This window comes from Caretta caretta, chromosome 20 (assembly GCF_965140235.1).
Source record: "Caretta caretta isolate rCarCar2 chromosome 20, rCarCar1.hap1, whole genome shotgun sequence".
NCBI lineage: Eukaryota > Metazoa > Chordata > Testudines > Cheloniidae > Caretta > Caretta caretta.
Genome location: NC_134225.1, coordinates 4,513,979 through 4,540,190, shown reverse-complemented (window position 1 = coordinate 4,540,190; position 26,212 = coordinate 4,513,979). Strand labels below are relative to the sequence as shown.

General features: G+C 47.5%; 1 protein-coding gene across 4 annotated transcripts in view; it reads left to right on the top strand.

Moving 5' to 3' along the window:
• Positions 1-5,747: 5,747 nt before the first annotated feature.
• POU6F1 (POU class 6 homeobox 1) overlaps positions 5,748-26,212 on the top strand; it is a 32,174-nt gene continuing 11,709 nt past the window's right edge. The window contains exons 1-4 of one of the 4 annotated variants that reach the window (XM_048831942.2): positions 5,748-6,033; positions 22,402-22,498; positions 23,290-23,533; positions 25,724-25,845. In XM_048831942.2, the coding sequence (XP_048687899.1) occupies positions 22,454-22,498; positions 23,290-23,533; positions 25,724-25,845 (411 nt within the window). In that variant the 5' untranslated portion in view covers positions 5,748-6,033; positions 22,402-22,453. Of the gene's footprint in view, positions 6,034-19,575; positions 19,591-22,401; positions 22,521-23,289; positions 23,534-25,723; positions 25,846-26,212 lie in introns of those variants that run through there. The other 3 variants (XM_048831943.2, XM_075121435.1, XM_075121436.1) reach the window with 3 other exon arrangements.

Genomic DNA, 26,212 nt, shown 5'->3' with positions numbered 1-26,212 from the left:
AAAAATGTAAGTGGCGAGAAAGAGCGAGGGCGAAAGAAGGAATGAGCATCTCCATCAGGAGAAGTGGCAGGTCGTTTTCCTTTCGGATACTAGGAAACGGTTTCTGAAATGGTGACTGAGTTCTGTCGTCTCTCTGTGAGGGCCCAATCCTGCAAGGTGCTGATTAGAGTTGAAAGTGATGAGTGCCCCCTATGCACACTGAGATTAGTGAGAGAGCTCATCACCTGGAAGGATCGAACCCCAATTTATTTGAAAGAGCGTATGTTATTAATCCTGTTTCTGCTCGCCAGATTTCATTATACAGGAAAAGGGAAAGCGTGCATTCTTTTGGAGGGGTTTTTGATTTGGTTGGTTTGTTTTGAGTAGCCAAATTGATAAACTTTGAGCCTGATGTTCAGACTCCAACTGATGTCACCCGCCCTATAAATCAGGCCCAAAGGGTTTTGAAAAACTGAAGCACTTAAAATCAGAGTCTACTTTTGAACATTTAGCTGTGTGCCAGAGGACCATGCTTCCTGCCCTGGGTAATTCCAAATGGCAACGGGACAGTTTTCTTAGCACAATGATGATACAATACAAATAAAATGCAAAATAGATGAGTATAGGTTCCGTTTGGTTTTGGCAAAGGATAAGTCCAGACCTGAGCTAGAGTTACTTATCTACTTTACTGGATAATATTTAACACTGGCGAACAGTGACACTGAATTGGACTGTTTCTGTTGTTTCTACTTGAAAGAAAGAAAATCATGCCTGTGAAATCCCTGCCCCTGCAAACAGCCATGAGTGTATCTTTACTCATGTGAGTAGTTGAAGGTTAAAAGGAGTTGAGGATACTCAGTACCATGCAGAATTAGGCCCCTAATTAGTGTAAAAATAATTATAACAATACAAATTAATTGTCCATTGCCTTATGGCACCTCCTACTTCCAAAGGACAAAGGGCAAAATTCTAGCTCCATTTAAATCAGTGGGAGTTTTGTCATTGATGGCAATAGAGTGAGAGTTTCACCGCACATGAGTAAGCTAAGCCTCAAAACCAATGAAGTAGGGAAGTATCTGAAACTGCAGTCCAAAATCCTGATCCTATTTACAGCCCTAGAGGAGAAAACTGAGAAGGGCTTGATTCAGCAAAGCATTAAGCACGAGCTTAACTTGAAGCATCTGCTTAAATCCCTCCCTATCCAGCAAAGCACTGAAGCATGTGCTGAAATAGCAAAAGTGCGTAAACCCATGGGATCTTTGTGTTTTGATAAATCAAACAGAAATGCTGGTTTTCTGTTGCTTGGATTTTGTGCTGGCGGGGAAGGTAGGTCTCCCCAGAACCTCTGAGGGAAACGGGTTTATGGCATGATAGTCATCACTTGTGGAACTGAAGGCCTTTCTGTAGAGAGTGAGATATGTCAGAGACCACATAGTCAGGTGCAAACACTGATCTGGTCCAGTGCTGTGTGTGGATAGGGAAGCTAAATCCTTAAGTCAGCGAGAAAGGAAAAGACAAGAGAGGTAAAATACTAATTTGGTCCTCTGTCATGCGTTCCTGTGGCCAGAGAAGGCACTGGAGGAAAGGGCATTTGACAATGATCAGACAGACAGAATTTTATTCCCGCCAGCTATTCTTATCAAACATATGAATATAATTTTTTCCCCCTCTAAACAAGCTGTTTTCCAAAGAAATAGTTCTGGAACTCGCAAAATCAATTCATCTTCAAAATAAATTAAAAATGCAATGTGTACCCTTTCCCCATATGTATTATATTAATAGTATGCCAATGTATGTAAATGAGTCTGAAATTCAACTAGATGGAAGTATTTAAATATTCATAATCACGGTACAGCATATGCAAACCAGATTCTCAACAGAATTGTACTGCGGAGTCTCAAATAGCTGTACTGAAGCAAAGCCATTTTAACATAACTGATTTGGTTATTTTAAAAAATGTTGTCACCATTGGTTGTGCATTTGTTAATATCTGTGCATTGGTATTAACATCTGGATCAAGCCTCAATTCAGGAAGCCATGTAAGCGTGTGCTTAATTTTAAATCCATCCTTAACTCCTGTTGAAGTCAATGTATTTAAGTGCTTTCTTGAATCAGGACCTCAGAAAGAATTGCTTACATAATATCATGTTTACTGAGTTCCTCTACAAAACAGATTTGTTACTAATTAGTACTAAATATCATGTTATGCCAGTAGAGATGGGATAGTCTAGTTTAGCTTATTTTCATTCGAGAAACATTTTTGTATACAGAAATAGGATGCAGAATAAAGGGTAGCCCCCAAAAAAATTACAAATAGTATTTACACATTTAAAAAAATGAATGCATCTCTTGTAAGTTGTGATATATGTAAATTCACATATATCCTGAAATGTATTTTAGAGGCACATTTTGAATATCTTATGGTGAACTCAGAAAGGTGCATTTTAAGGCAACAATTTAAAATTAATCCAATAGCTTCTCTGTGAAGAGAAACAGAAGCTGTAATTCTTTCTAATTGATCCTAGATGTGAAAGAATGAGGTAAAAATAATTCTTCATCGGACCATTTGTTGTTTGTTTTTAAGAGGCACCAGCAACTGAGACATGCCTTCTCCCCCTTACTTCTGCTTAAAGATAAGAAAGAAGTTATAATTTATCCAATTACACATTTTAAAACATGCACAATGCAAGATAATAATATACTTTGTGTTCTTTTGTAACGAGTCAAAACTAGCTGTAATTGGTCCATAAGTTGGCTTGTTTTGAAAAACCGCAAATATTGCATCTGTGCTTTTAATGAGGTATTCAGTTAAAAGAGATCTTTGTGTTCCTTTTATCTGCCTCAAAATTGGTAGGTTAGATCTGAAATGGAGGTAGAATTCTTGTACAAAATTTGAAGTGAACTGGACAAAAGTTTCCTGAATGATCACACTCATAAAATACAGGTGCTCAATAGAATTCAGAAAGTCGTCTTTTATATATATATATATATATATATATATATTGCCACTTCAATAAAAGTAATCAGTGCATCACTTTCCTGAGTATGATTATTATCTATTCACTTGATGATGCCCTTGTTGCTGAGCAAAACAAATAAAGACAGTCCCTGCCTCATATAGCATGCAGTCTCAAAGTCAAAATTCACACCTAAATTGAATGACTGTGAAGTAACATTAAGAATGAATTTGGCTCCATGTGGATTAGAGGTAGCTTGCTATTTTACTAAGGTGCTTATATGGTCACCATTACCGTAAACATGCCACAATCTTTAATGTATTACACAATACCTCTGTGAGGTCAGTTACTATTACTGAGGCTCACAGCAAGGAGACTTGCCCAAGGTTACACATAAAGCCTGTAGCAGAGGTGGGTGGATGTTGAACCCAAGTCTCAGGTTTGCAGCCTAAGCACTGGGCTGAGCCAAGCTATAGCAATGCACTGAGTTAACAACCCAATTCCTTATCCCAACAACTATTAATCCCTAGGGTCTAGCTCCAAAATCCTTGAAGTCAATGTGACTCATTCTACTGACTTCAAGAACTTTGTCTCAAGCCCTAGGAGAAAGCAAGTAACCTGGACAGCTAAGGAATGCAGGGTTGTTTGGCAGGCACATGTCATAGAATCATAGAACTCAAAGTGACCTTGAGAGGTCATCTAGTCCAGTCCCTTACACTCATGGCAGGACTAAGTATTATCTAGACCATCCCTGACAGGTGTTTGTCTAAGCTGCTCTTAAAAATCTGCAACAATGGAGATTCCACAGCCTCCCTAGGCAATTTATTCCAGTGCTTAACCACCCTGACAGTTAAGAAGTTTTTCCTCAAGTCCAACCTAAACCACTCTTGCTGTAATTTAAGCTCATTGCTTCTTGTCCTATCCTCAGAGGTTAAGAAGAGCAATTTTTCTCTCTCCTCCTTGTAACAACCTTTTATGTATTTGAAAACTGTTATCATGTCCCCTCTCAGCCGTCTCTTCTCCAGACTGAACAATCCCAATGATGCACAATGTTTAATTTCCTCGGGACTGCATTGCTTGCGAGGAGTTGATACATTTTATTCTCTTCACCAGGCTTTTTAAGTACACGCACAGATCTCTCCAACAGCACTCGCTGTGTTGGAAATCAAAGCGTGTATGAGCACAGGTCTGCCTCGGGGCATTTAGGCCTGTAGGTAGGTTCAAGAGGCCAGCCAGGATGGCCTTATAAATAATGGTACAACAGTGATACTCAGACAAGGTTGAGGAGCCGCAAGTAGTTCTTTAATGTGTCTCCTGCAGCGCTTTGCAGCATATGATATTAAAACACCCTGTGCTTTAATTATTAACCAATCTAAGTTATTAACCAATCAGGATGTTTTTACTATATTCTTGTTACAGTCTGTATGGTAACACCCATTGTTTCATGTTCTCTGTGTATATAAATCTCCCCACTGTATTTTCCACTGCATGCATCCGATGAAATGAGCTGTAGCTCATGAAAGGTTACGCGCAAATAAATTGGTTAGTCTCTAAGGTGCCTCAAGTCCTCCTGTTCTTTTTACTATATTGTTAACCATGTGTAGGATACTTGATCAGTCTATATAAAGAAAGAGAGAGAGAGAGAGAGAGCGACTACTGTGGTTCTTTTGGGTAATGATCATGAAGTTGGCTCCGGAACTATAATAGTCAGGCCTTGTAGGGCTCCAAGTGGAGGGACAGCCAGGCCACAAGCTGCTTCTGGTCCCACTAGGGGTCCTCTGATTGACTTCAGGAAAGGATGATAAGAACCACAGTTAGTATGGAATGCAGGCTTCTTTGCCTTCTGTGCTTGGAGAGTACTAGTACTGAGAGTAACAGTACTATTAGCTCTTGCAACATTACTCTTGCAAAGTGCGGAAGGGACCTGCAATAATTGTGCTATTCCTCTCCTAGCCAAACCCCTGCTTTAACGTATATCTTCAAGGTTTCCAGTACCGTTAACAGACACCCTGACCCCCGACTGCTAACTAGGCTGGCCCCTTGGAACAGTTTTCATGGTACAGTATAGTTTTGTTTTTATAACCAGGGCGGTGGGTAGGGTTGCTACCTCTGAGGTACAAAAACCAGGACATCCGGGAAGATCCTGATCCCGTAACGCTGGACTGCTGGCAGTGTGTACTGAGGACCCTGACAGCGGCTGTCAGATTCGAAAAAGGAACGATCCTGGGAACACCTGGATGGGAGGCAACCTTAGTGATGTGCAGATTTCCAGGTCCAAGCTATGCCCCATGAGAGAGCCAGATAAGGTGAGGAAACAGTCAGAGTCCTTTGTCCTGTCCCCAGGCGGCTCATGTGAATACTATTCTTAATGTATTAATTTATTATTATGAAATGCTGCATTAGGGTTTTGATGAGCTAGTTGAAGGGAGATGGGGAGGAACGAATCAGCAAGTCAGGCCTACTTCACCCGGCTCTGCTGGTGGTGACTTGCTGTATGACCTTGATGGGGGGCAGTGGTTTCACACACACCCCTCCCACCCATGCCTGAGATTCCCCCCACTGGGCGTCATGAACCAGCTCATGTTTGTCAAGTGCTGGGAGGGGAAACGCAAAGTGTCTGATACCAAAGGGGCACTTTTCAGGTTGGGGTGGTGGTGGTGGGGGGGTTATACAGGGAGATTTGGGGGGCGGAGGGAGGGTTGTTACAGGAGGGGGGGTCCCTGCGCCCCCTCGAGGCCGCGGCCAGCTCTGCAGCCTGCGGGATGCGGCAAAGGCCTTTGCATAAATTATGTTCATGACGCAGCAGCTAAAAAAAATCCAAGTAACCAAAAAAATCCCCTTCCCCCGCCGCAACTCCCCCAGCGGGGGCCCGGGGCTGAGGCGGCTGCAAGCGGGGGTGGCCCGGCGCAGAGCCCCGGGGATCTCGGTGCAAGGGCTGGGCTGGGCAGGCGGAGTTGGGGGGGCTGCCGCCTCCTTCCCCCCCCCTTTGTGTGCAGCAGACTCCGCTCCGCTGCTGTGAGATGAATTGTTAATTATTCCCAGCAAAAAAGCGGCTCGGAGCCCCGGCCCGAGCGGGGGGCGAGCGGCTGCCGGCGCGGTGAGTGCGGGGCCCGGGAGAGGGGGTGCGGTGGGGCGGGCAGGGGGGGCGGGGGGGACCCGGTTCGGTGAATATGCAATGGTCTTAATTAGCATAATTTATATATTTATGATAAAGAGAAAAACCGGGGCCGGGGCCGCTGCAAGCGGAGGAGCCGGGGCCGGGGGAGCCCGGGGAGACTGGGTCGTGGGGAGACGGGGATTGAGGGGGCTGGGGTTGGGGGGGGGGGGGAGACCGAGGAGCCGGGGTTAAGGGGAGCCCGGAGGTCAGGAAGCCGGGGTTGGGAGCCCCTGGGATCGGGGCCCCCAGGGGTCGGGAGCTCAGGGGGTTCTGGGGTTTGGGGGGGAGACCAGGGGAGTCGGGGTGGGGGGGAGCCCCATGGATCGGAGCGACCTGGGCGTCGGGCGCTGAGGGGACCCGGAGATCGGAGGAGCCAGAGGCTGAAGGGGATTGGGGAGCCGGGCTTCGAGAGAGCCCCGGGGATCGGGGGCTGGCGGTGCTCCGGGGATCGGAGGAGACAGGGGTTGGGGGGACCCGGAGATCGGAGCAGCCCCGGGGATCGGGGGCTGGGGGGACCCCCAAGGATCGGAGCCTGGGGGACCCCCGGGGATCGGGGGCTGGGGGGGACCCGGGATTCGGAGCGGATCCGGGGATCGGGGGAGACAAGGGTTGGGGGGACCCGGAGGTCGGAGCACCCCCGGGGATCGGAGTCTGGGGGACCCCCGGAGATCGGGGGCTGCGGGGACCCGGGGTTCGGAGGGGATCCGGGGTTCGGGGGAGACAAGGGTTGGGGGGACCCGGAGATCGGAGCAGCCTCGGGGGCTGGGGGGACCCGGGGATCGGAGGAGCCAGGGGCTGGGGGACCCCCGGGGATCGGGGGCTGGGGGGGACCCGGGGGTCGGAGGAGCCAGGGGCTGGGGGGCAGCGGGGAAGGGACCGCGGTAGGAGCTGCCCGGATCGGGCAGCGGGGGCCGGGCTGTGCCCGCCCCGGGGGGCGCTGTGCTGTAGGCGGCGAGCAGACGGCGGGGCCCGGGGTGGGGTCTCAGGCTGCACTGGGGGCTGCCGAGGCACCGGCCTGGGGGAGCAGCTGCCGGGGCCGGGCCATGGGGCTGAGCTGCCTGATTGGGAGGGAGACGCGTTGCAGGGACTGGGGTACCGGGGCTTCTCCTCCCTGCCGGGCTGTGTCTCATGCCTGGCTGGGTGGGGTGGGGCTGCCCCCTGCCCTTGGGCCCTGGAGCCCCCCTGCGCTGGGGGCTGGAGCCCCCTGGGTGGCTGGGGAGGGGCTGCCCCTGAGGCTGAGGAATATGTTACTGGGGCTAATTGCCACAAACTGGGGGTTTGTATTATCTCTGTCCAGGACCCCTTTAAGCATTCCCTGAGCTAGGTGCCCCTGTAGGGAGAGGGGCTTAGAGTCAGAGAGAAGTGTCTCCCGGGGAAGTGCCTCTATGCCTAACTCTGCTACTGCCATGCTGGTGACCTTCAGCAAGTCACGTCACCTCCCTGCCTCAGTTTCCCTGTCTGTAAAATGGGCACAAACGATACTGACCTCCTTTGTACAGCACTTTGAGGTCTACTGATGAAAAGCGCTAGATGAAAGGTGGGTATTATTGCTAGTGCTAATTTGCACCAGAGCAATGGAGGATAATGGTGAATTTGATGGCACCCCAAACCCACAGGCTGGCAGGCACCCTGGACAGCAGTGGTCAGCACGACAGACACCCCAGTAGCTAAATATGTGTCCCTGATTTTTTACTGGGGTCTTTAGGCATTACTCCGATACAAATAAATAGGAATTACCAAAGGGAATGGAAACAAAAGATTCTGGAGTTGTCTTAAGGCTGCATTGGCTGGGCTTTGTATAGGGAAAGCAGCGAGCTCCATGTTCTCATCCCCTCAGGATGCTAACCTGATACAACTGCCGCTTCTAATGGTAACGATTGTACTTGCTTGTGACAAGGTGTTAAGACGCAGGCTGCCCTTCCCCCAGAGACAGCACTTATATGTTAGAGATGGAAAGAAGGAGCAGGCTGACCCAGAGGCGGATTGAGTAAACGGACTTCTTTATTGCAGTACTTGTTCCCCTCGACCCAGTTGTCGAGTAAGCCCCGAGTTAATCACGTCACACTCTTTTATCTAAGTTCATATGTAAATACCCACGTTTACTACAGCGCCCCCAAAACCTTTATTTAATAATATGAACGCCCATATAATGAATATTAATAGTTATATACTGAATATAATTATACCCTACCCTGTTTACCGTTTACAGCATTAAGCATATTGTACAGACATGTCTTTACCTTGAAGGTACGTTTCTTTGCAGTAATTGTAGCCACAAGTTCCCTTAATCAGCACTTCCCGGGGGAGGGAGGAAGAGGTAGGGTGACCAAACAGCAAGTGTGAAAAATCGGGATACGGGGTGGGGGGTAATAGGAGCCTATGTAAGAAAAAGACCCAAAAATCGGGACTGTCCGTTTAAAATCGGGACATCTGGTCATCCTGGGAAGGGGCCGTGACCCTGAGCTCGTTTATGTAGCTGGGAGAGGGGAGATAACACTTGTTCACACAAAGATCCTTCAGACAACCATATTTCTCATGCAACTGCAAGGCTTATCTATCCTTAACAAGCAGAAGGGAAGGGAAAAGGACAGCAGCTTTATCAAGCGAAGAATCAGTGCTTGCATGTGCCTCCCTCCCTATTACCATGATAGCGGCTACCCAGGTCTTTACTTAACCCTTACATACCCCAACATTATATATTAAAGGCTTTAAATACTAATAGACCTTGGTAGTAAGAGTTGCTTGACCAGGAAACACCTGTTGAGACAGATGTCCTGCCAGTGGGGGGGGGGGGGGGGGGCGCGATCAGGGCCATGGAAGTGCCCGGCAATACTGCATTTGACGCACTGAGCAGTATGACCTTCCATCCTTGTCTCCAAGGAGCTGGCTTTATTCTCTGTCTCACCTTTTGCAGTCAAAGTGACCAAATGTTCTTGGGCATGAAATATTAAGAAGAAACCAGCCGATTTTTCTCATGCATTCCCATCACAATTACGCACATGGTGGTGGTGGTTTTACCACCCGTGCTACATAGGTATTGATTGGTGAGGGAATGTTAGGTTTCTGCAGGATTACTCAGGTGCCACCCTGTTGGAAAGCTGGGAGATGTGCATTTTTTTAGGTTAGGCTTGCTTGGTAGGTGACATATTTTTATGTTGGCAGGACCTGCCGGAATCAATATTATGAACTTCCTTCACAACTGATAGACTGAGTTTATGGTTAATGTACTGGACTGGGATTCAGGAGATCTGAGTTCTGTGCCTGGCGCTGCAGTAGGCTTCTCACCTGACCTTGGGCGATTCACTTAATCTCTCAATACCCTAGCTGTAAAACAAAGATAGTAATACTTCCCGCCCTCTCAGGAGAAAGTAATGAATGTGCGGTCCGGAGATACTTGTAAACAAATACGGCTTCCAAGACCACACTGACCGAATTCAGGAAGATGTCAAGCAAACATATTATTAGGATTTGTATTATAGTAGAACCCTTTGTGCTGAGTGTGGTACGAACCCATAGGGAGAGAGTTTTTGCCCTGAAGAGCTTACAATCAAAATAGACAAAGGGTGGGAGGGAAAACAAGCCACGAGGCAATTAAGTGATTTGCCCCAGGTCATCCAGCAGGTCGAGGACAGAGCTAGGAACAGATCTCCTAATCCAGTGGGTCGCACTGGCTCTCTAATAGAGTATCATCCTTATTTCGAAGGTTGCAGCGATTGTAACAAGGGAAAAGCAGAGAAAACAAACGTTTATTTTAAAGGTACTAACAGGGTTTGGCAAATAACTGGGAGTTAAACCCAGAAATTGGCAGGAGTTATTGAGTCACGTCTGGCTTCTTTGTTTTTTAATGTATTTAGTAAAATGTTCTGGATGCAGATGAAAGCTCCCTGTTCGTTACTCACTGCTCCACTTGCCTTGAAACGGGAATGGCAAGTGTATCGGTAAAGGGATTGGCAGGTTGTCTCTGGCTTTCCTTGAAGTCCCAGTTATGGCAACAGGTTCTGGAGTCTGCCCATGAGCAATCGACTGCAGGATCAGGGCTAAAAAAACTGCCAACCAACTACTGGCAAATGCAAGTGACCTCTAGTTCCTTTGCACAGATGCCAGTAAGTACGTCAACGTAAAATAAGGTTTCAGAGTAACAGCCGTGTTAGTCTGTATTCGCAAAAAGAAAAGGAGTACTTGTGGCACCTTAGAGACTAACCAATTTATTTGAGCATAAGCTTTCGTGAGCTACAGCTCCCTTCATCGGATGTGTGAGCTGTAGCTCACGAAAGCTTATGCTCAAATAAATTGGTAAGTCTCTAAGGTGCCACAAGTACTCCTTTTCTTTTAACGTAAAATAAGGCATTCTTGTGGGTGGGAGGTGCTCTTTAAAGTTTGCAGAAGCTGCACATGCTTTGCAGACATGAATTCCCTCTTGTGATTTCTTCAGTCCTGAAACTCAGCTTGAAGCCGCGGTTCATTACAGGCAGCCCTACGGCCCACTGCTATTTGTCTCAAAGTACATTTAACAGTAACCAATTTGTAATTCTTTCTGCTGACGAAACTGTCATCTTAGGTCAGCAGAGCAGCCTGATCTGATGACAGCCCACTTTATAGCAACTCAGTACAGATTTTCATAGCTTTACGGTAACGTTGGAGCGGCTGTCCTTTATGTGTCACAAATGAGTTTTCATTGGCTTGGCTGGTGGAGTTAGCTGGCCCGGCCCAGCCCTGGCACAAGCTTTCCAGGAAAGAGGCTCACTCCTCTTGTAGGAGATAGTAACCAAGAGCTTTGGGGAGCGGCCGTATGTTCCAAAGTTATCCTGGTGGCAGAAATCTCTGTCTTCGAAGATAGTATCAGAGGGGTAGCCATGTTAGTCTGTGTCCACAAAAACAACAAGGAATCCGGTGGCACCCTAAAGACTAACAGATTTATTTGGGCATAAGCTTTCGTGGGTAAAAAACCCCACTTCTTCAGATGCATGGAATCGAACTCTGATCAGAGGCTGTCTCTGATTTTTCATTACCCCTCCCCCCCATCTTTAGGAGTTTAAAAATAGCCATAAAACTTCACTCTGAAACGTGCCAAGCAGGGTGCATTCCCCGGGGAGCAAATGCACATTTTCAGAAACATTGGATAGGCCATTTTGAAGCTCCCAAGCACAGAACTGAAGTTTCCCCCTATTATATAGAGTGGATTTTGGTTGTGGTTTTATTTTTACCTTCAGAAGGGGGAATCCAGTTTTGTTTCAGCAAACAGTTGGGGGCTGTCCTATGATGGTTACTTGTAGAACAGTTGCACCCTATGTCTGATGCTCAGTTCACTAAGATCACTTTGCACTGTTCTGGTGCAAATGGGGATTTCAAATGAGCATATGTTACATTTACTTGCCTCCTTGGAGAGCCACAGTGATGGGAAGGGGCATTACTGTAAATGAGAATCAAGCCATGCCCGTTGCTCTGGGAATAACTCTTGTGCTACATTAAGGGATGAGTAAGGGTGCTGGAAGTTTGCCCTGCTGTTGTGCCTAGATTTTTGTGTGCATGTTTCTAGCCTTTAACCTCTTTGCGAATCCCAGTCCCAGGGCTCGTCTTAATCACGAGTAAACGTGATTTAGAGTAGTTGAGTTAGGCAACATGCTGCAGAGGAAAGGATGGGCATGCTGTCCACTGGTCATATGCTATTCCTGGCTCCGCCACTGGCCTGCTGGGTGACCGCAGGCAAGTCACGTCACTGCCCCCTGCCTCAGCTTTCCCATCTGTAAAATGGAGATAATGATACTGACCTCCTCTGTGAAGTGAAGATCTGCTGATAAAAAGTGCTGCAATATTATCGTTGTTTTATTATATTAGAGTGTGGCTGGAAAGGACTAATTGGATAAGTACCCAAAATGTGATTTCAGTGGGAGCTAGGTGTCTAAATACCTCTGAGAATCTCAGCCTTAAGTGCTGAAGTCACTTTTTAAAAATGGGGCTTGTGCTCCTAAATGACTTAGGAGCTTTGGAAATTGTTGCTCATAAATCCCCATTTATATAGACTGTAACTGACATGAGCATCTGCCTTCGAGCAAGATTGGCTTGTTTATTTTTATGAATATTTATTTAGAATTACACTAAACTGGGATTTAAGACTGAGGTGCTTTTTCTTTTCTATCTGGACACTGCTTCAGACTGTAAGAAACAATGTGTGATTCAGCCATACTAAATGGGGGCCTGTCCTCTTAGGGGTCTGATGCTGTAATTGAATCTTTCTCTCTGGGGACCTGATTCCAGGATCAGAGCCTAGATCAGAACTGTAGGAAGAATGGGCGAGTGGATTGAGAAGGAGCCCAGGGTTTGTGTGCTCCTGAGTGTTAGTGTTCATTTTGCCAGTGATTCACTGTGTGATGCTAGACAAGTTACTCCTTCTGCCTCAGTTTCCCCTTCAGTAAATGCAGTTGGTAATATTTGCCTTCCTCTGAGAACATTGTGACGTTAATTGTGAAGTACTTTGAGATTCCCAGAGGAAAAGGTTTGGTCAAAATGCAAACAAAGGTTTAGTGTTTAGTGTTTGCATTAGGCTGTTGGGGGGAGGAATTAATTGCAAAACCAGGTTGAAATGTCCTTAATATTCTGAAAACGAATATGAATGGAAAAGAGGGAGATTAAACATGAGGCACAACATTTGTGCTTGGACCCATGTGATGATGAATGGCTTTTTATGATTAAATGCAGGGTTTAATTTAATTAAATTGCAGTTTAGACCTTTAGGTAGCTTCATTGGAAAAGCAAATGTTTGTGGTCTTTGTGAGTTCAAGTTTGCCCATTTAATTGATCTCTCAAGAGATACAAGTGCAACCAGTCTGAAAGATACAACAATCCCTGCAGACCACTTAAAGTCTTAAACAGTGAGAATAAGGACTTGTGTACAGGGAGAAACTGACCAGAATAGCTATTGTGACATAAACTACTCTACAAAAGCAGTTGTGGTCAGTTTCCTCTTGTAGACAAGCATTTAGTCACATACATGTGAAGGAGGGGAGGGATAGCTCAGTGGTTTGAGCATTGGCCTCCTAAACCTACGGTTGTGAATTCAATCCTCGAGGGGGCCATTTGGGGTCTGGGGCAAAAATTGGGGATTGGTCCTGCTTTGAGCAGGGGGTGGGACTAGATGACCTCCTAAGGTCCCTTCCAATCCTGATATTCTATGATTCTAAGAACCTTTAACTCCATGAATTTTGTGCTGAATGGCTTTACAAATTGGGAATACTGATTTAGTTGGGGATCGGTCCTGCTTTGAGCAGGGGGTGGGACTAGATGACCTCCTGAGGTCCCTTCCAACCCTGATGTTCTATGATTCTATGATACTACAAAAATGAGAGGCAGGTTTTCATTTGGCATGAGTCAGCATAACATCACCGAAGTCCGTGACACAATGTCACCCTGCACCAGCCCTAATATGAGCCTGAGTGACTGCGAAATTGCTTTATGGGCTCGATCCTGCAAGATGTCGAGCACTTTGTTCCCAATCTATCAGAGCGCTTCAGCACATGCTTAACTTTAAGCATATGAAATCACCCGCCTTGCTCAACGTTAAAACCACATGATGTTCTTAAGTGTTTTGCTGTATGGGGACCAGAGTGCATGATTGAACCCCTAACTCTGGATGGCAGAAGTGGGAGGCTCAGCAGTCTCAAAGCTTCTGATGCCTCATGTCTTAGTCTCCTCTTGTGCTATTAACCACTGGTGCAGATATCAGCACTGTAATTTCAGCCTTTTGTAACGGGTAACCTCTTTCCCTAGCCCCCTTAATACTGAGCCCCAGTGCATTGTGGCTGCCCATTTTCCATTCAGTGTGTGCATGATCTAACCCACAGTTGTACTTAGGATACACTCCCTGATGGGTTAGCACTGGTGTAACGGGACAGGAAGTGGTGGTCAGCAATGGGGTAATCACAGTCTTGCCTTGGCCTAGTGAAATGGTGCAGTGTCCCAGAAGGTTGGGGGCTAGTTGCCTTACAGTAGAACCCAGGATCCATTTCAGATTGGTAGGGAAGATGGTTCAGATTCTCCATGCCTCAGTTTCCCCATCTGTCAAATGGGGATAATGGTGCTGACTTCCTTTGTAAAGTGCTTCAAAAGCTATGGCTGACAAGAACTATTATCATCATTCGTTACTATTCCCTTTGCTTGCAGGCTCATGGGCCCCTTCCGGTGGGGTCCAAACTTGCTCCCATCGAATCAATGGGAACTTTGTCATTAACTCCAACAGAAACAGAATTTAGTTGGTAATATTGACATTTCTGTGGCACTCCCCACTTTAGTACCTGAGCATATAACACACCTCAGTACAGGAGCCCTCACAGTACTCCGATGAGGATGGGCATTACTTTTTCAAAGGTATTTAAGGCACCTAAAGATGCGGATGGGTGCTTAGTGGGATTTCTAAAAGGCTTATAGCACGTTACTCGTCTAATTCCCATTGATTTCTCTGGGAGTTGGGGGCCCAATTAGCTTAGGCGTTTTTGAAGACAACACTAGGTACCTATCTGTGTCCGTAGATGCCTAAGCACCTTTGAAAATCTGACTCTTCGGACTTCTCACCTGTGGCATGTTTGTTCAAAGTGAGATTCCCACTGGAATGGTATCCAGGCCGTCACATCTCTGACTCATCAACACTAGTAATTAACACATCAGTTATAGTCACAGTGAAAACTGGAGCTTCGTAAATCATCTTCTCCCTCTCTTTTCCAATTCTTTTTTATTATTAGTAGTATAATTTAGTGCATTTCAGTTTCTCGTCACCATCTGTTGTGAAATGGCTGTTTTCGTGCTGCGTGCGCTCAACACCACCATCTGGGCACATGATTTGTCCCATTGATTGCAAAAATGTGCGAAGAAGCAAAATGAAATGGTATGACACACTCGCAGAATATCTGCTCAATGAGCACCAGCCCGTGAGGAAATCCCAGCCATGCCACGGAACTGCACTGAGCTTGACATTATGAAATGTCTGTTTAATCGTCCATCACGCTAATGGGTCTTTTTGCACCACACTGAGAGAGATCTCGGCTTCTCTTCTCTGCCCATTATTTGACTCTGCTGCACTGGGAAGGCCTGAAAAGATGGAAGTATCCTGCTCTGATAAATACAGTAGATAGAACCTGATTAGTGAGTCTTGTTCATTCTTGTTAGACTGTACCTGAGATTCTGAAAGTGGCTCTTCATCTTGTTTTGTTGCTGTAGATCTGTATAGAGATAAACTTCCCATAAGCCGCAAGTATGTTTCCCGTCTCGAGCTGCTCTTTGCTGCAGTTTTTAGTGTAACTTTGATCAGCAAAACTCCAAGGCTCTGTTGAAAGAGCCCTTTTTTTTTTAATCCTCTGCACACTTTGAAGAAGGCGTCTTGCACTGAACTTCATTCTGATTTACACAAAGGCCATTTTATACCTCTCTGGCAGGGCAAAGGCACCTTAAAGTGTGTGTAACTGTAAAGGCTTATGCTGCTTTTTAAACACTCCATTGTGCCTAGGTGCCTCCTTGGGAAAGCGCATGGGATTTTGTTTGTTTTTCACCGTTTCCTGGAGACGTTCCTAAAATGCACAAACAGGAGGGATGTGACTGGGGAGCAGATGAATAACCTTGGGAGGACCAAGAGAGCTGGGGCATTTTCAGCACCAAGCTTTTTTATTTTGCAGCACAGCAAGTGAAATCATAGAAGCTGATCACGCTGAAGCATTTGCCCAGCTCCCTATGGGAGACAAGTGCACAAAACTCTCCCGACTCGTCCCAAGATTGTGCTTTGCCCAAAGCCGAAAAGCAAATGAGTACCCAGCATTAGAACTCAGAATTTCCTGGGTTCTACTCTTGTGATTTTTCTAACAGACCAGCTAATAACTGGTCAGTCCCATCTCCTGCCAAGAATGACACTCACTCAGTCACTAGAGAGTGTGTTTGGAATTATACCTTTCCTTAAACAGCTGTTCCTGGCGTCAGCGTTCACTGCAAAGGAAAGTTGCAGTGAGGCACAGATGTCTGGCTATTTTTTAAATATGCACTGGCTTTTTAGGAATGTGTCCACTGAATATCAAGCAGTCTCCCTGTGGGTGCCCAACACTGCCGCGATTTTTACCATTTTGTTGTATTTTTAAAATTATAGCAATCTTAAATTTTGAAATGAAAAGTCGTTTTGATAATTTCAGAACTTTTTAGTCGAGTGGAAAAATTTGTCGAGACTGGCCCCCCTTTCCTGTGAAAAGTTTTGGCTTCTTTAAATGGGCAACTTCTGATGAAAACGTTTTCCATCAAAAAATTCCCCATCAGCTTTACTACGCTGTGAGATACACATTACCTGGCTCTTGATGGCAGACTCCCAGTGAGGGTTCAGTACATGAAGGAAGGCTCACCAGGAATCAGCAGCTGCATTTCTTTAGCCTCTGAGGGGGTGTCTACACTGGTATAATTTCCAGCTCCAGCAGACACCCCTGCACTAGGTCTGATCAAGCTAATGAGCTAACAATAGCAGTGTAGCCGCGGCTGGGAATGGGCTAGCTGCTCTAAATGCATACCTAGGATTTCAGATGGGATTGTACTCAGGGGGCAGCTACACCGCCCACGCAGGTGTGGCTATGCTAAATGCTGTTTTTCGTACGCGAGCTAGATCAGAGCTAGGGTGGGTGCCTCTGCCCAAGCTACAAGTTACATCTCCAGCTGCAGGGTAGACACACAATAAGGGTCAGTCCGCACACACGTTTTTTACCGATTTAACTGTATCGGTTTAGAAACAGATGTAGTTAAAGCAGTAAAACCCTTTCGTGTGGGCACAGTTATACTGGTCCAAAGGTGCTAAAAAAGGGCTTGTTCAGGCAGAAAAATGATGTGGCTTTATACGGGTATAATTAAAGTGGTACAACCCCCTTAATGTACATGCAGTTCTACTTGTATAAATGTGTTTCTACCTGTATAGTTGGGTCCCATGCGGGAAGGGAACCGGGAGGCCAGTATACACTACAAAAGCTCTGCCGTATAACTGTATTGGCAAAGCCTTCTGGATGCAGCTTATACCGGCAAAAGGACACTTGAAACCACCTCCCCAAGAAACATAAACTATACCAGCAAAAGGACACTTACAGAGATGAGCTGCTTTCTACACAGGGGGATTGCTTGTGTGATGTTTTTACAGTCTTAATCAACATAGCTATGACAGCAAAGATCTGTAGTGTAGACCTGGCTGGGGAATAGGTTATACATACCAGTATATTAATCAGTTTAAAAAAACCAACCCTTAAATGAAGTAGTTAAATCAGTATGAAAACTGTGCGTAGAGCAGACCTAAGGTAAAATGACAGGAGTAAGCTTTACAGGTGTGAGCATCTTTATATTATTTTATGTATTTGTGTTACCATAGCACCTGGAAACCGCAGTCATGGCTCTGGACTCCATTGTGCAAGGTGCTGTACAAACACAGAAGGAAAAAAAGACAGGCTCTGCCCCAAAAGAGCAGACAATCACCAGTATAACCAGATCCCGACCCAGGGATGATCCCACTCTAATGCTGTTGGTGCACAATCATGCCCCAACTCTAAACAGGGAAACGGGTACGCCTGTATGTACACCAGGCTGAAGTATTGTGGACGGGATTTTTAAAGGCGTTCAGCATTGGATGGACCCCGATTCTAATTGAAGTCAGCAGGAAAATTCTCAGTGAGAGCAGGTTGAGTGAATGCTGAAAATTTCCACTCTCTGCTGCTTAGGCTGATGAGGTGATACAACATTTCAGGCTGCTTTTAGAAGGTATTGAACAGAAACCCTCCATAAACAGAATTTGTGCCCGGGCAAACAGTGAACAGCCCAGCTAACAACATCCTTAACCCTTTTATTTTTCAATAGCTAGCTCGATACAGATGTTCCTGCTGAGTTTGTTCAGAAACAGCTTGTTAATTGGTCTCTATACGCAGCAGCCTTGGTATTGCTCATTGCTGTTTATTCACGTCCTGCGTTTGCAAAGCTGGAAGATTTTACTGCAGGTTTCATTATGCCTGTGTGCAAAAGATGTCTCCGTCAAACAGTATTATTTAGTACAGCCGCAGCAGAGAAAGCCGGGACAGGGCTTGTCTTGGGTCTTGTCTGTACGAACAAGCTGAATCTTTGTAACGAAAGGGGTGAATTTCAATCACATTGATGGTGCCAGTGTAAACCCCTGTGTGGACTGTGATTTTTGGTTGAAAACGGGCTTATTTCGGTTTAGCTTAAAGGAATTTAAGGAATTTAGACCAAACTGTTATAAACCACTCTGAAACCAAAACCGGAGTGTCCAGTTTAACAAACCAGTTTGAATTTGCGTGTAGACAAGGCCTGATAAAAAAGATCTCTCCAGTGGACATTTCTCTGCCTTGACTACCTCCTGGGACAAACCAAATTCAGCCCTGGCATAAACAGGCTGAGTTTCCATTGATAAGCATGAGAACTGTGCTGAGTTATTCTGTACCGGGACTGAATTTGGTCCGATGCCTTTAAAAACATTGCAGCTTTAGTTATGAAACCTGTTCTCTAATTGACGGGGGGGCCGATGCTGCCCCCCTACTCCAGTCTCTCTATGCCTCTCCAGCAGCATGGAGGGGTTGTGAATGAGCCGCAAAGGGCAGAGGAGAATTCCCCCAGCAAAGAGCTGCCATGTGCATAATTGTGCTGTTCCCCTCTTACCAGTTCAGGTGCAGGAGACAGAAAGGGGAAGGAGCCATAATGCTCAGTGCTAAGGGGATCCCGGGTGGTGGTACCACCTGAGAAAGGCTGCTTGAGGATAAAACAGCCCCTGGTGCTGCTCTAACTTATCCAGAGAGCCTTTTTGTGGGGTCAACGGTTATTTACGATTTGCATTATAGTAGAACCTGGAAACCCCAGGTGAGATAGTGACCCTATTGTGGTAGGGTCTATAAAGTGAAGGATAGTCCCTGCCCCAAAGAGCTTACAGTCTCCTCCCAGAGACACACAGCAGGTCTTACCGCTGCCAGGAGACCAGCAAACCGGTCACTAGCCACCACCCTGTCCAGCTCACAGATCTTCCCTTCCTGGTGGAATGACTGTACATTCGGCTCATCTCGTCTCTTCGTCACAGGAGGTTTTGCAGCTTTAGTTCTCTGCTTTTTCTTTCCACCGGCACGTCCCTGGCGCAGCAAGTGTCCCTCGCTCCAACTTTTCCTGCCGGTTCCTGTGCTCTGGCTGTAGGAGAACTAATTAACTATTAATAACGCCAGATGCATCGAAGAGCTACCTGATGGCCCCTGACTCTGTTCTCTGTTGCACTGGAATAAATTGTTAATTAAAGCAGGCACCGGCATCCCATGGCGTTTGGCTACTCTGAAGTCAAAGCGGGATTTAAAAACTTTTATCAGATATTACAGATCAGTCACTCGGCTGATCTCAATCAGTTCAGTCGCTCAGGCAGCAGGGTCTAAACCTATTAAAAGCCACCGAGCGTAGCGGAGAAGACGGCATTGGTTCTGGGCCGCGCCCCCTGGGATCTGTTTGAATATTTAGGTTGTGATTCTCAGAGCCAACTAGGGGGATAGTTTTAAAGGGAGCTGGGCAGCTACATTTACAGTTTAGTGTGTGCAGCAGCTAGGAGTTGCGTAGTATCCCTTTAAATAGTTTGTGAGCCTTCTAATGGCGCTCACTGGGTTTTATGTTTCAGAAGCCAACAGACTACTGCCAGTAGCATGTATATGTCTATAGGTTGCTTGTTGTATATAATTAGTAAACACAGTTACTCGGACTCCGCTGTGTTTCTGTGAGGTTCCTTCCTGCAGTAATAATTCCACACACTGTTTAAAGGGATACTACCCAGTTACTACACACTGCATATTGTAGCGGTGTCATTTTGGCCTCATTGCTGTTAACGGGCCAGGATTTCATCCTATATTATTAAAACATGAGTGCACATCATAATAACATACACACCCAACATCTGCTCCAAAGTCCCAGTGCTAATCTTTAAAGCCACCTGCCGATCAGCTGTTTGGTGGGCCCTACCGATCAGCTTTTCCCTTTCCCCCCAGCACCTCCCGCCTGCTGCCGATCAGTTGTTCGGTGGTGGGCGGGAAGTGCTGGGGAGGAGAGAGAGGTGTGAGGGTGGGAAGAGATGAAGTAAAGGCAGGGCGCAGGCAGGGCGTGCTCAGAGAAGGGGTGGGGCCTCGAGGGGAGGGTGCGGGAAGAGGCGAGCGAGGGTGAGGCTTTGGGAGGAGGAGTGGAGTGGGAGTGGGGCCTCGAAGTGGAGCAGAAGAACATAAGAATGGCCATACTGGGTCAGACCAAGGTCTATCAAGCCCAGTATCCTGTCCTCTGACAGTGGCCAATGGCAGATGCCCCAAAGGGAATGAACAGACAGGTTACCATCAAGTGATCCATGCTCTGTCACCCAATCCCAGCTTCTGGCAAACAGAGGCTAGGGACACCATTCCTGCCCATCCTGGCTAAGAGCCATTGATGGACCTATCTTCTGTGAACCTATCTAGCTCCCCTTTGAACCCCAATATAGTATTGGCCTTCACAACGCCCTCTGGCAAGGAGTTCCAGAGGTTGACAGTGCATTGTGTGAAAAAATACTTTCTTATGTTTGTTTTAAACTTGCTACCTATTAATTTCATTTGGTGGCCCCTTGTTCCTGTATTAGGAGAAGGAGTAAATAACACTTCCTTATTTACTTTCTCCACACCAGTCATGATTTTATAGACCTCTACCATATCCCCCCTTAGTCACCTCTTTTCCAAGCTGAGAAGTCCCAGTCTTATTCATCTCTCCTCATACAGAAGTTGTTCTATACCCCTAATCATTTTTGTTGCCCTTTTCTGAACCTTTTCCAATTCCAATATATCTTTTTTGACATGGGGCGACCACATCTGCGCACAGTATTCAAGGTGTGGGTGTACCATGGATTTATATAGAGGCATATATTACTTATATTTATAAAAATATGATATTTTCTGTCATATTATCTATCCCTTTCTTGATAATTCCCAACATTCTGTTCGCTTTTTTGACTGCTGCTGCACATTGAGTGGATGTTTTCAGAGAACTGTCCACAATGACTCCATGATCTCTTCCTTGAGTGGTAACAGCAGGAAAAGCTGAAAGTTGGCATCCATGCCGTCTTGGACCGTCGTAAAGGGACCCTGATTTTCAGAAAGTGCTGAAGGCCCCACTTTGGAAAAGAGGACCTTTTTAGGTCTCTCATGTTAGGCACCCAGGAAAAAAAATCACTAGTCCTTTCAAGCCTTGAGGGTCCTGTGCCCCGGGAAGAGGCAGTGTTCTCTTTGGAAACAGCTGCTCTTTAAGGCTGGAATTTTCAGCGGGTTTATGGGAGTTAGATGCATAACCCCCACGGACAGCGGGAGAGGAAAATGCCAGCCTAAAGAAATGTGTTGGCATGAGTCTGGTTTTCCAAGGAGTGGGAGAATGGTTTGATCCTGAGGGGTGAGTTTCGCTTTTCTGTTGGTGGATTCTCATCTCCTGGGATGATTTCTCCTCCCAAAATCAGTAGACATTCTTGCACTGATCCATTGCTTCGCTTGGGGTGAGGTGGTGCTGGGTATTTCTAGTGGAATCTCCAGCGCCTCTTTCTTCTCTCATTGGCTGTTCAGCCCTTCCACTTTACTAAGTGAATCACACTCACGCACAGACACACACGCCTTGTGAGATATGATCAATATTAGCTCACCCGCCTCCCACACCCAGCATAGAGAAGGGGACTCTGACATACCAACCCCTTCCCAAGGAAGTTAGTGGTAGAACTGGGAGTAGAACCCAGGAGTCCTGGCTCCAAACCATAGCCGCCAACGGTGTGGGTGCTCCGGGACTCAAGCACCCATTGGGGCCACCGATCAACTGTTGGGCGGCTGGTGAGGAAGCGCTCAGGGGAGGACAGGAGACCTCAAGCAGGGGGCAGAGCCGGGCCTCGGAGAGGGGCGGAGTGGGGGCGGGGCCTCAGGGTGGAGCCGGGGGGTGGAGCACCTCCCAGCACTTGACCTTCCATTGCCCTGCATTTGTTGCAGTCAGTGACCCGTCGCAAAGCGGAACTGGTTCGGAAGAGGAGTGTTTTAACACCCGCTTTGCACGGGTGTGAACGGCTCCACAAGGCGTAGTGGTATGGAGAAGCCAGGCTGCCTGTGTCTCGCTCTGACAGCTACCCCACCGTGCAAAGGGAGGCTGGTCTCGGGACAGTTCCCGTGCGGCTACGGCGTGTGAAACGCAAGGGTGCATGTTGTTTCAACTCTCCCAAGATTTGACCCCATGGCAGGTGTGACACCGGTTTAGTAGCAGACGCTCTTGTGACCATTGTCTTCTTGCTTGCAGTATGTGGAGAGTCTGAGTCCACCCCACTCCGCCCAGCGCGCAGTGACCAATCATGGACGTGCAGCCCCAGGAAGCTTCCCTGACGGTTAACGAGCAAGTACGTTGGTTTCTTTCCACAGGTTTGTGGCAGCTGAGCCTGGCGTCGGGCTTGGGACTATCCTGCCGTTCTAACACTGCGGGCGTATGCAGGGCCAGATCCTCAGCGGGTGTAAACCAACATTGGCTCCAGAGGCGCGTCACTGATTTACACCCTTTGGGGCTTCGGCCCATTGATTTCAATATAACGGTGCTGATTCACACCAGTTGAGGGGCTGCCCCGTTGAAGTCAGCAGAGCTATGCGAGCTCACACCAGCTGGAGCTGTGGCCCGGTGACTAATGGAGCTACAGCTGATTTACACCAGCTGAGGATCTGGCCTGGCTGTTTGTGACTAACTGCAATGGTGATGAAAAAGTTACAGCTGAGCCTAGTGTAATTAGACGGACAGACAGATAGATACAGGGGTGGCTGGATAGACAGACAGATGTGTATGGGGATAGATAGAGATAGATAGAGGGGGGTGCATGGGTTAGATAGATAGAGGAGGAGCATGGATAAACAGACATGTATGGCGATGGCTGGATAGATAGATTCGATAGATAGATAGAGGGGGTGCATGGGATAGATAGATAGATTAGATATGGGGATGGTTGGATAGACAGATATATAGACAGATAGATGATGTGTTTGGGATGGATGGATAGACAGCTATGTATGGGGATGGATTATGGATGGATGTGTATAGGGATGGATGGATAGATAGATGGATCCAGTCTAGCTCTGCCTTTTGCTGTGGATGGAGAATGTGAAGCCCAGAGAATCATGCCTTCTTCTTGTTTGTCTCTTTCAGGGTTTGTGCCCGTTGAGATCTTACTTACGCTTTGCTGTCTGCTTCCAGGTCATTGTGATGTCGAGTCATGAGACTATCCGAGTGCTGGAGGTGGGAGTGGACGCCCCACTTCCAGCAGAGGATGATGGGAAAGCTTTGGAACCAACAGCTGGAGAGGTCGCAAGTAGCTGCCCCGTGGAAACAAGTGAACCAGGAAGAGAAGATGTGCAGGCAAACCTAGAGACCACGTGTGGAGGGACAACTGGTACGAGGTCCTCTACACTGTGCTGTTTCACTGTTCCCCCACCCCACACCCATTGATTAGGGCAAATGATTAGGAAAATGCCCAAGACCTAGAAAACCTCCTGAGTCCACCAAAAGCTCCCCTGAAAAATATATTCCCAATTTCAATTCACTTTCTAATCCAGTGGTGGGCAGCCCCAGCCACCCCAAGTCCCAGCCACCCTAGCCCCAGCCTGCTTCTCTGAAGAGAAGCAGCCTGCCTGGGCTGGGGGCAAGGGGGAAGGGCAAGCAGGAGGGGGCTTCTGGGAGGAATATGGGTGGGGCCACGCTGGGCTGTTTGGGGAGGCACAGCCTTCCCCAGCCTATGCGACGTGCTGCCCAGGAATACGTGGGATCAATACACGCTGGTTGTGCAGAAGAAAACACTTCTGCATACGATGCTTGCACCTTCCCAGGTTGCTGCCTGGCTCTTTGTGGAGATCCAAATCCAGTCCACCCCTTTGACAGTAACAGCAAGGAACGCTCCTTGATGTAATCCATAAAAAGGGTTAGAGGGAGTCTCTTTTTCTCCATGTGCCATATTCTTTACCATCCGGACCTTAGAGAGGAGGGTGGGCTGCGGCTTCATCTGCATCCACACTGCAAAATGACAGGAATTGGACCTGAGTCACAGTGGGACCCAAGCAGCGTCTGCGGAGCTGTCGGTGTCCTGAGGGCTTGCCTGCCCCAACTCACACTGATTTGTGTGTGCACACAAGAGGGGCTTGGGCTCAGACCTGAGTCAGAGCTTGGGCTTAGTATGCAGTGTAGACATACCCAAAGCAAACGGCTGAAGCAGTGTAGGGGTGCGGGATTTTTCTTCCCTGCCTGCCCTAGGATGTTCTGGAGTGTTGATATGTGCTGATAAACAGCTTCTGCGTCCCACCCCAGAGGTGGCTGCCTTTCAGTGGTGGGTGAAGTATTCTTGGGTTTCAGTTTGGTAAGTTATGAGTTTGGGCACAGCTGCAAAGATAGTGTTGTTATCCTACAATCGTCAGCTCCTTTGGGCAGAAAATGACTTTGGCCTTAGCGTCCAAGGTGGAGGAGAAGGAGGGTGCATGTAATGTAGCTGTGATGCAGTCTTTCTTACCCAGGGGTAGCAATGGGAGGGTGGTGCTCACTAACGCAGTCTGTGCCAAAAAATGTCGGTGCCTTTTCGGAACTCTACTGCCGTCCCAGGTCACAGGATTGCAATGCCTATGTCTGGCCACAAGGTGTCACCTTGCCTCCATGCACGGCTGAGGTGGCCAGACCAGGGTGGTGGTGACCGAGACTCAGAACAGTGGGTATGTTAGGCATTACCAACTGGGAGGCAGGATGGCCTAGTGGATAGAGCGCCGGCATGGGACTCCGAACGCCTGAGTTCCAGTCCCAGTTCTGCCACTGAGCTCCAGAGTGACCGTGGGCAAGTGGTGTCCCTGCTCTGTGCCTCAGTTTCCCCATCTGCAAAATGGGGGTAAGGATCCTGATCTGCTTTGTAAAATGAAAACACAAGAGCCAGGGGTCACCTGATCTGAAAATTAACAGTCAGCCAGTTTACAACAAACAAAAGGAAGCACTTCTTCACACCACTCATAGTCAGCCTGTGAACCGGGGATGTGGTGAATTCCCAAAAGCATAAGTGGGTTATAGGACAGGTCCATCGATGGCTATTAATCAAGGCGGTTGGGGACCCAACCCATGCTCTGGGTGTCCCTAAACCTCTGACTGCCAGGAGCTGGGACTGGATGACAGAATGGATCACTCGATACATTACCTTGTTCTGTTCATTTACTCCGAAGCACCTGGTACTGGCCACTGTTGGAAGACAAGATACTGGGCTAGATGGACCCAGTATGGCTGTTCTGATGTTCAGCTTCTTTTGGGGTAGGGCAGAGGTTCTCAAACTAGGGGTCGGGACCCCTCAGGGGGCCGCGAGGTTATTACATGGGGGGGGTTGCGAGCTGTCAGCCTCCACCCCAAACCCCACTTTGCATCCAGCATTCCACTAATTTGCTAAGTGACCTTGGGCAGGTCATTTCCCTCCCCCCCCGTGCCTCAGTTTCCCCATTTGTGAAATAAGGGTAATGATGCAGCTCTGGATATCTGTAGTTGAAAAGCCCTATATAATTGTTATTGTCATTACACTTAAGTGACAGGGTCACTTGACGTTGTGTTATTTCCTCCTCTCAAGGTGAAGTAAAGTCACTGCCTGGAATAGCTCCCGCCAGCGTCTCATCTGTCACCACCTTCAGCCCAGCAACGAGCCAGCCGACCCAAACCCTAACTCCCTTGGCAGTGCAAGCCGCGCCACAGGTAACTACCCGGCAGTTACACGGATGGGCGTGGGAAGGGAGCAAATGCGGACGGCGAGCAGGGGGAAGAGCGCGGGGTATTTCTCCTGTGTCCTACATGTGGGATTCACACACGCTCTTCCAACGCTCCCCGGCGTGTATCGGTTGTTAATGGTCCCTGAAACAGCGCTGTGTGTTTTGCACAGAGACTTGCCCAGTGGGATAGCACCCGGTGGTGGGGTGGGGTTTGAATGAAACAACCCGCCTAGGCATGGAGTGTAGGTTCTGTGTCCTGATCCATCCCTGGCCACTCCTCCGTATAGCGCCCGCCACAGAAGGCCCCGTGGCGTTGAGCTGCTGCTGGAAATGATTCTGTAGGGTTGCACTAA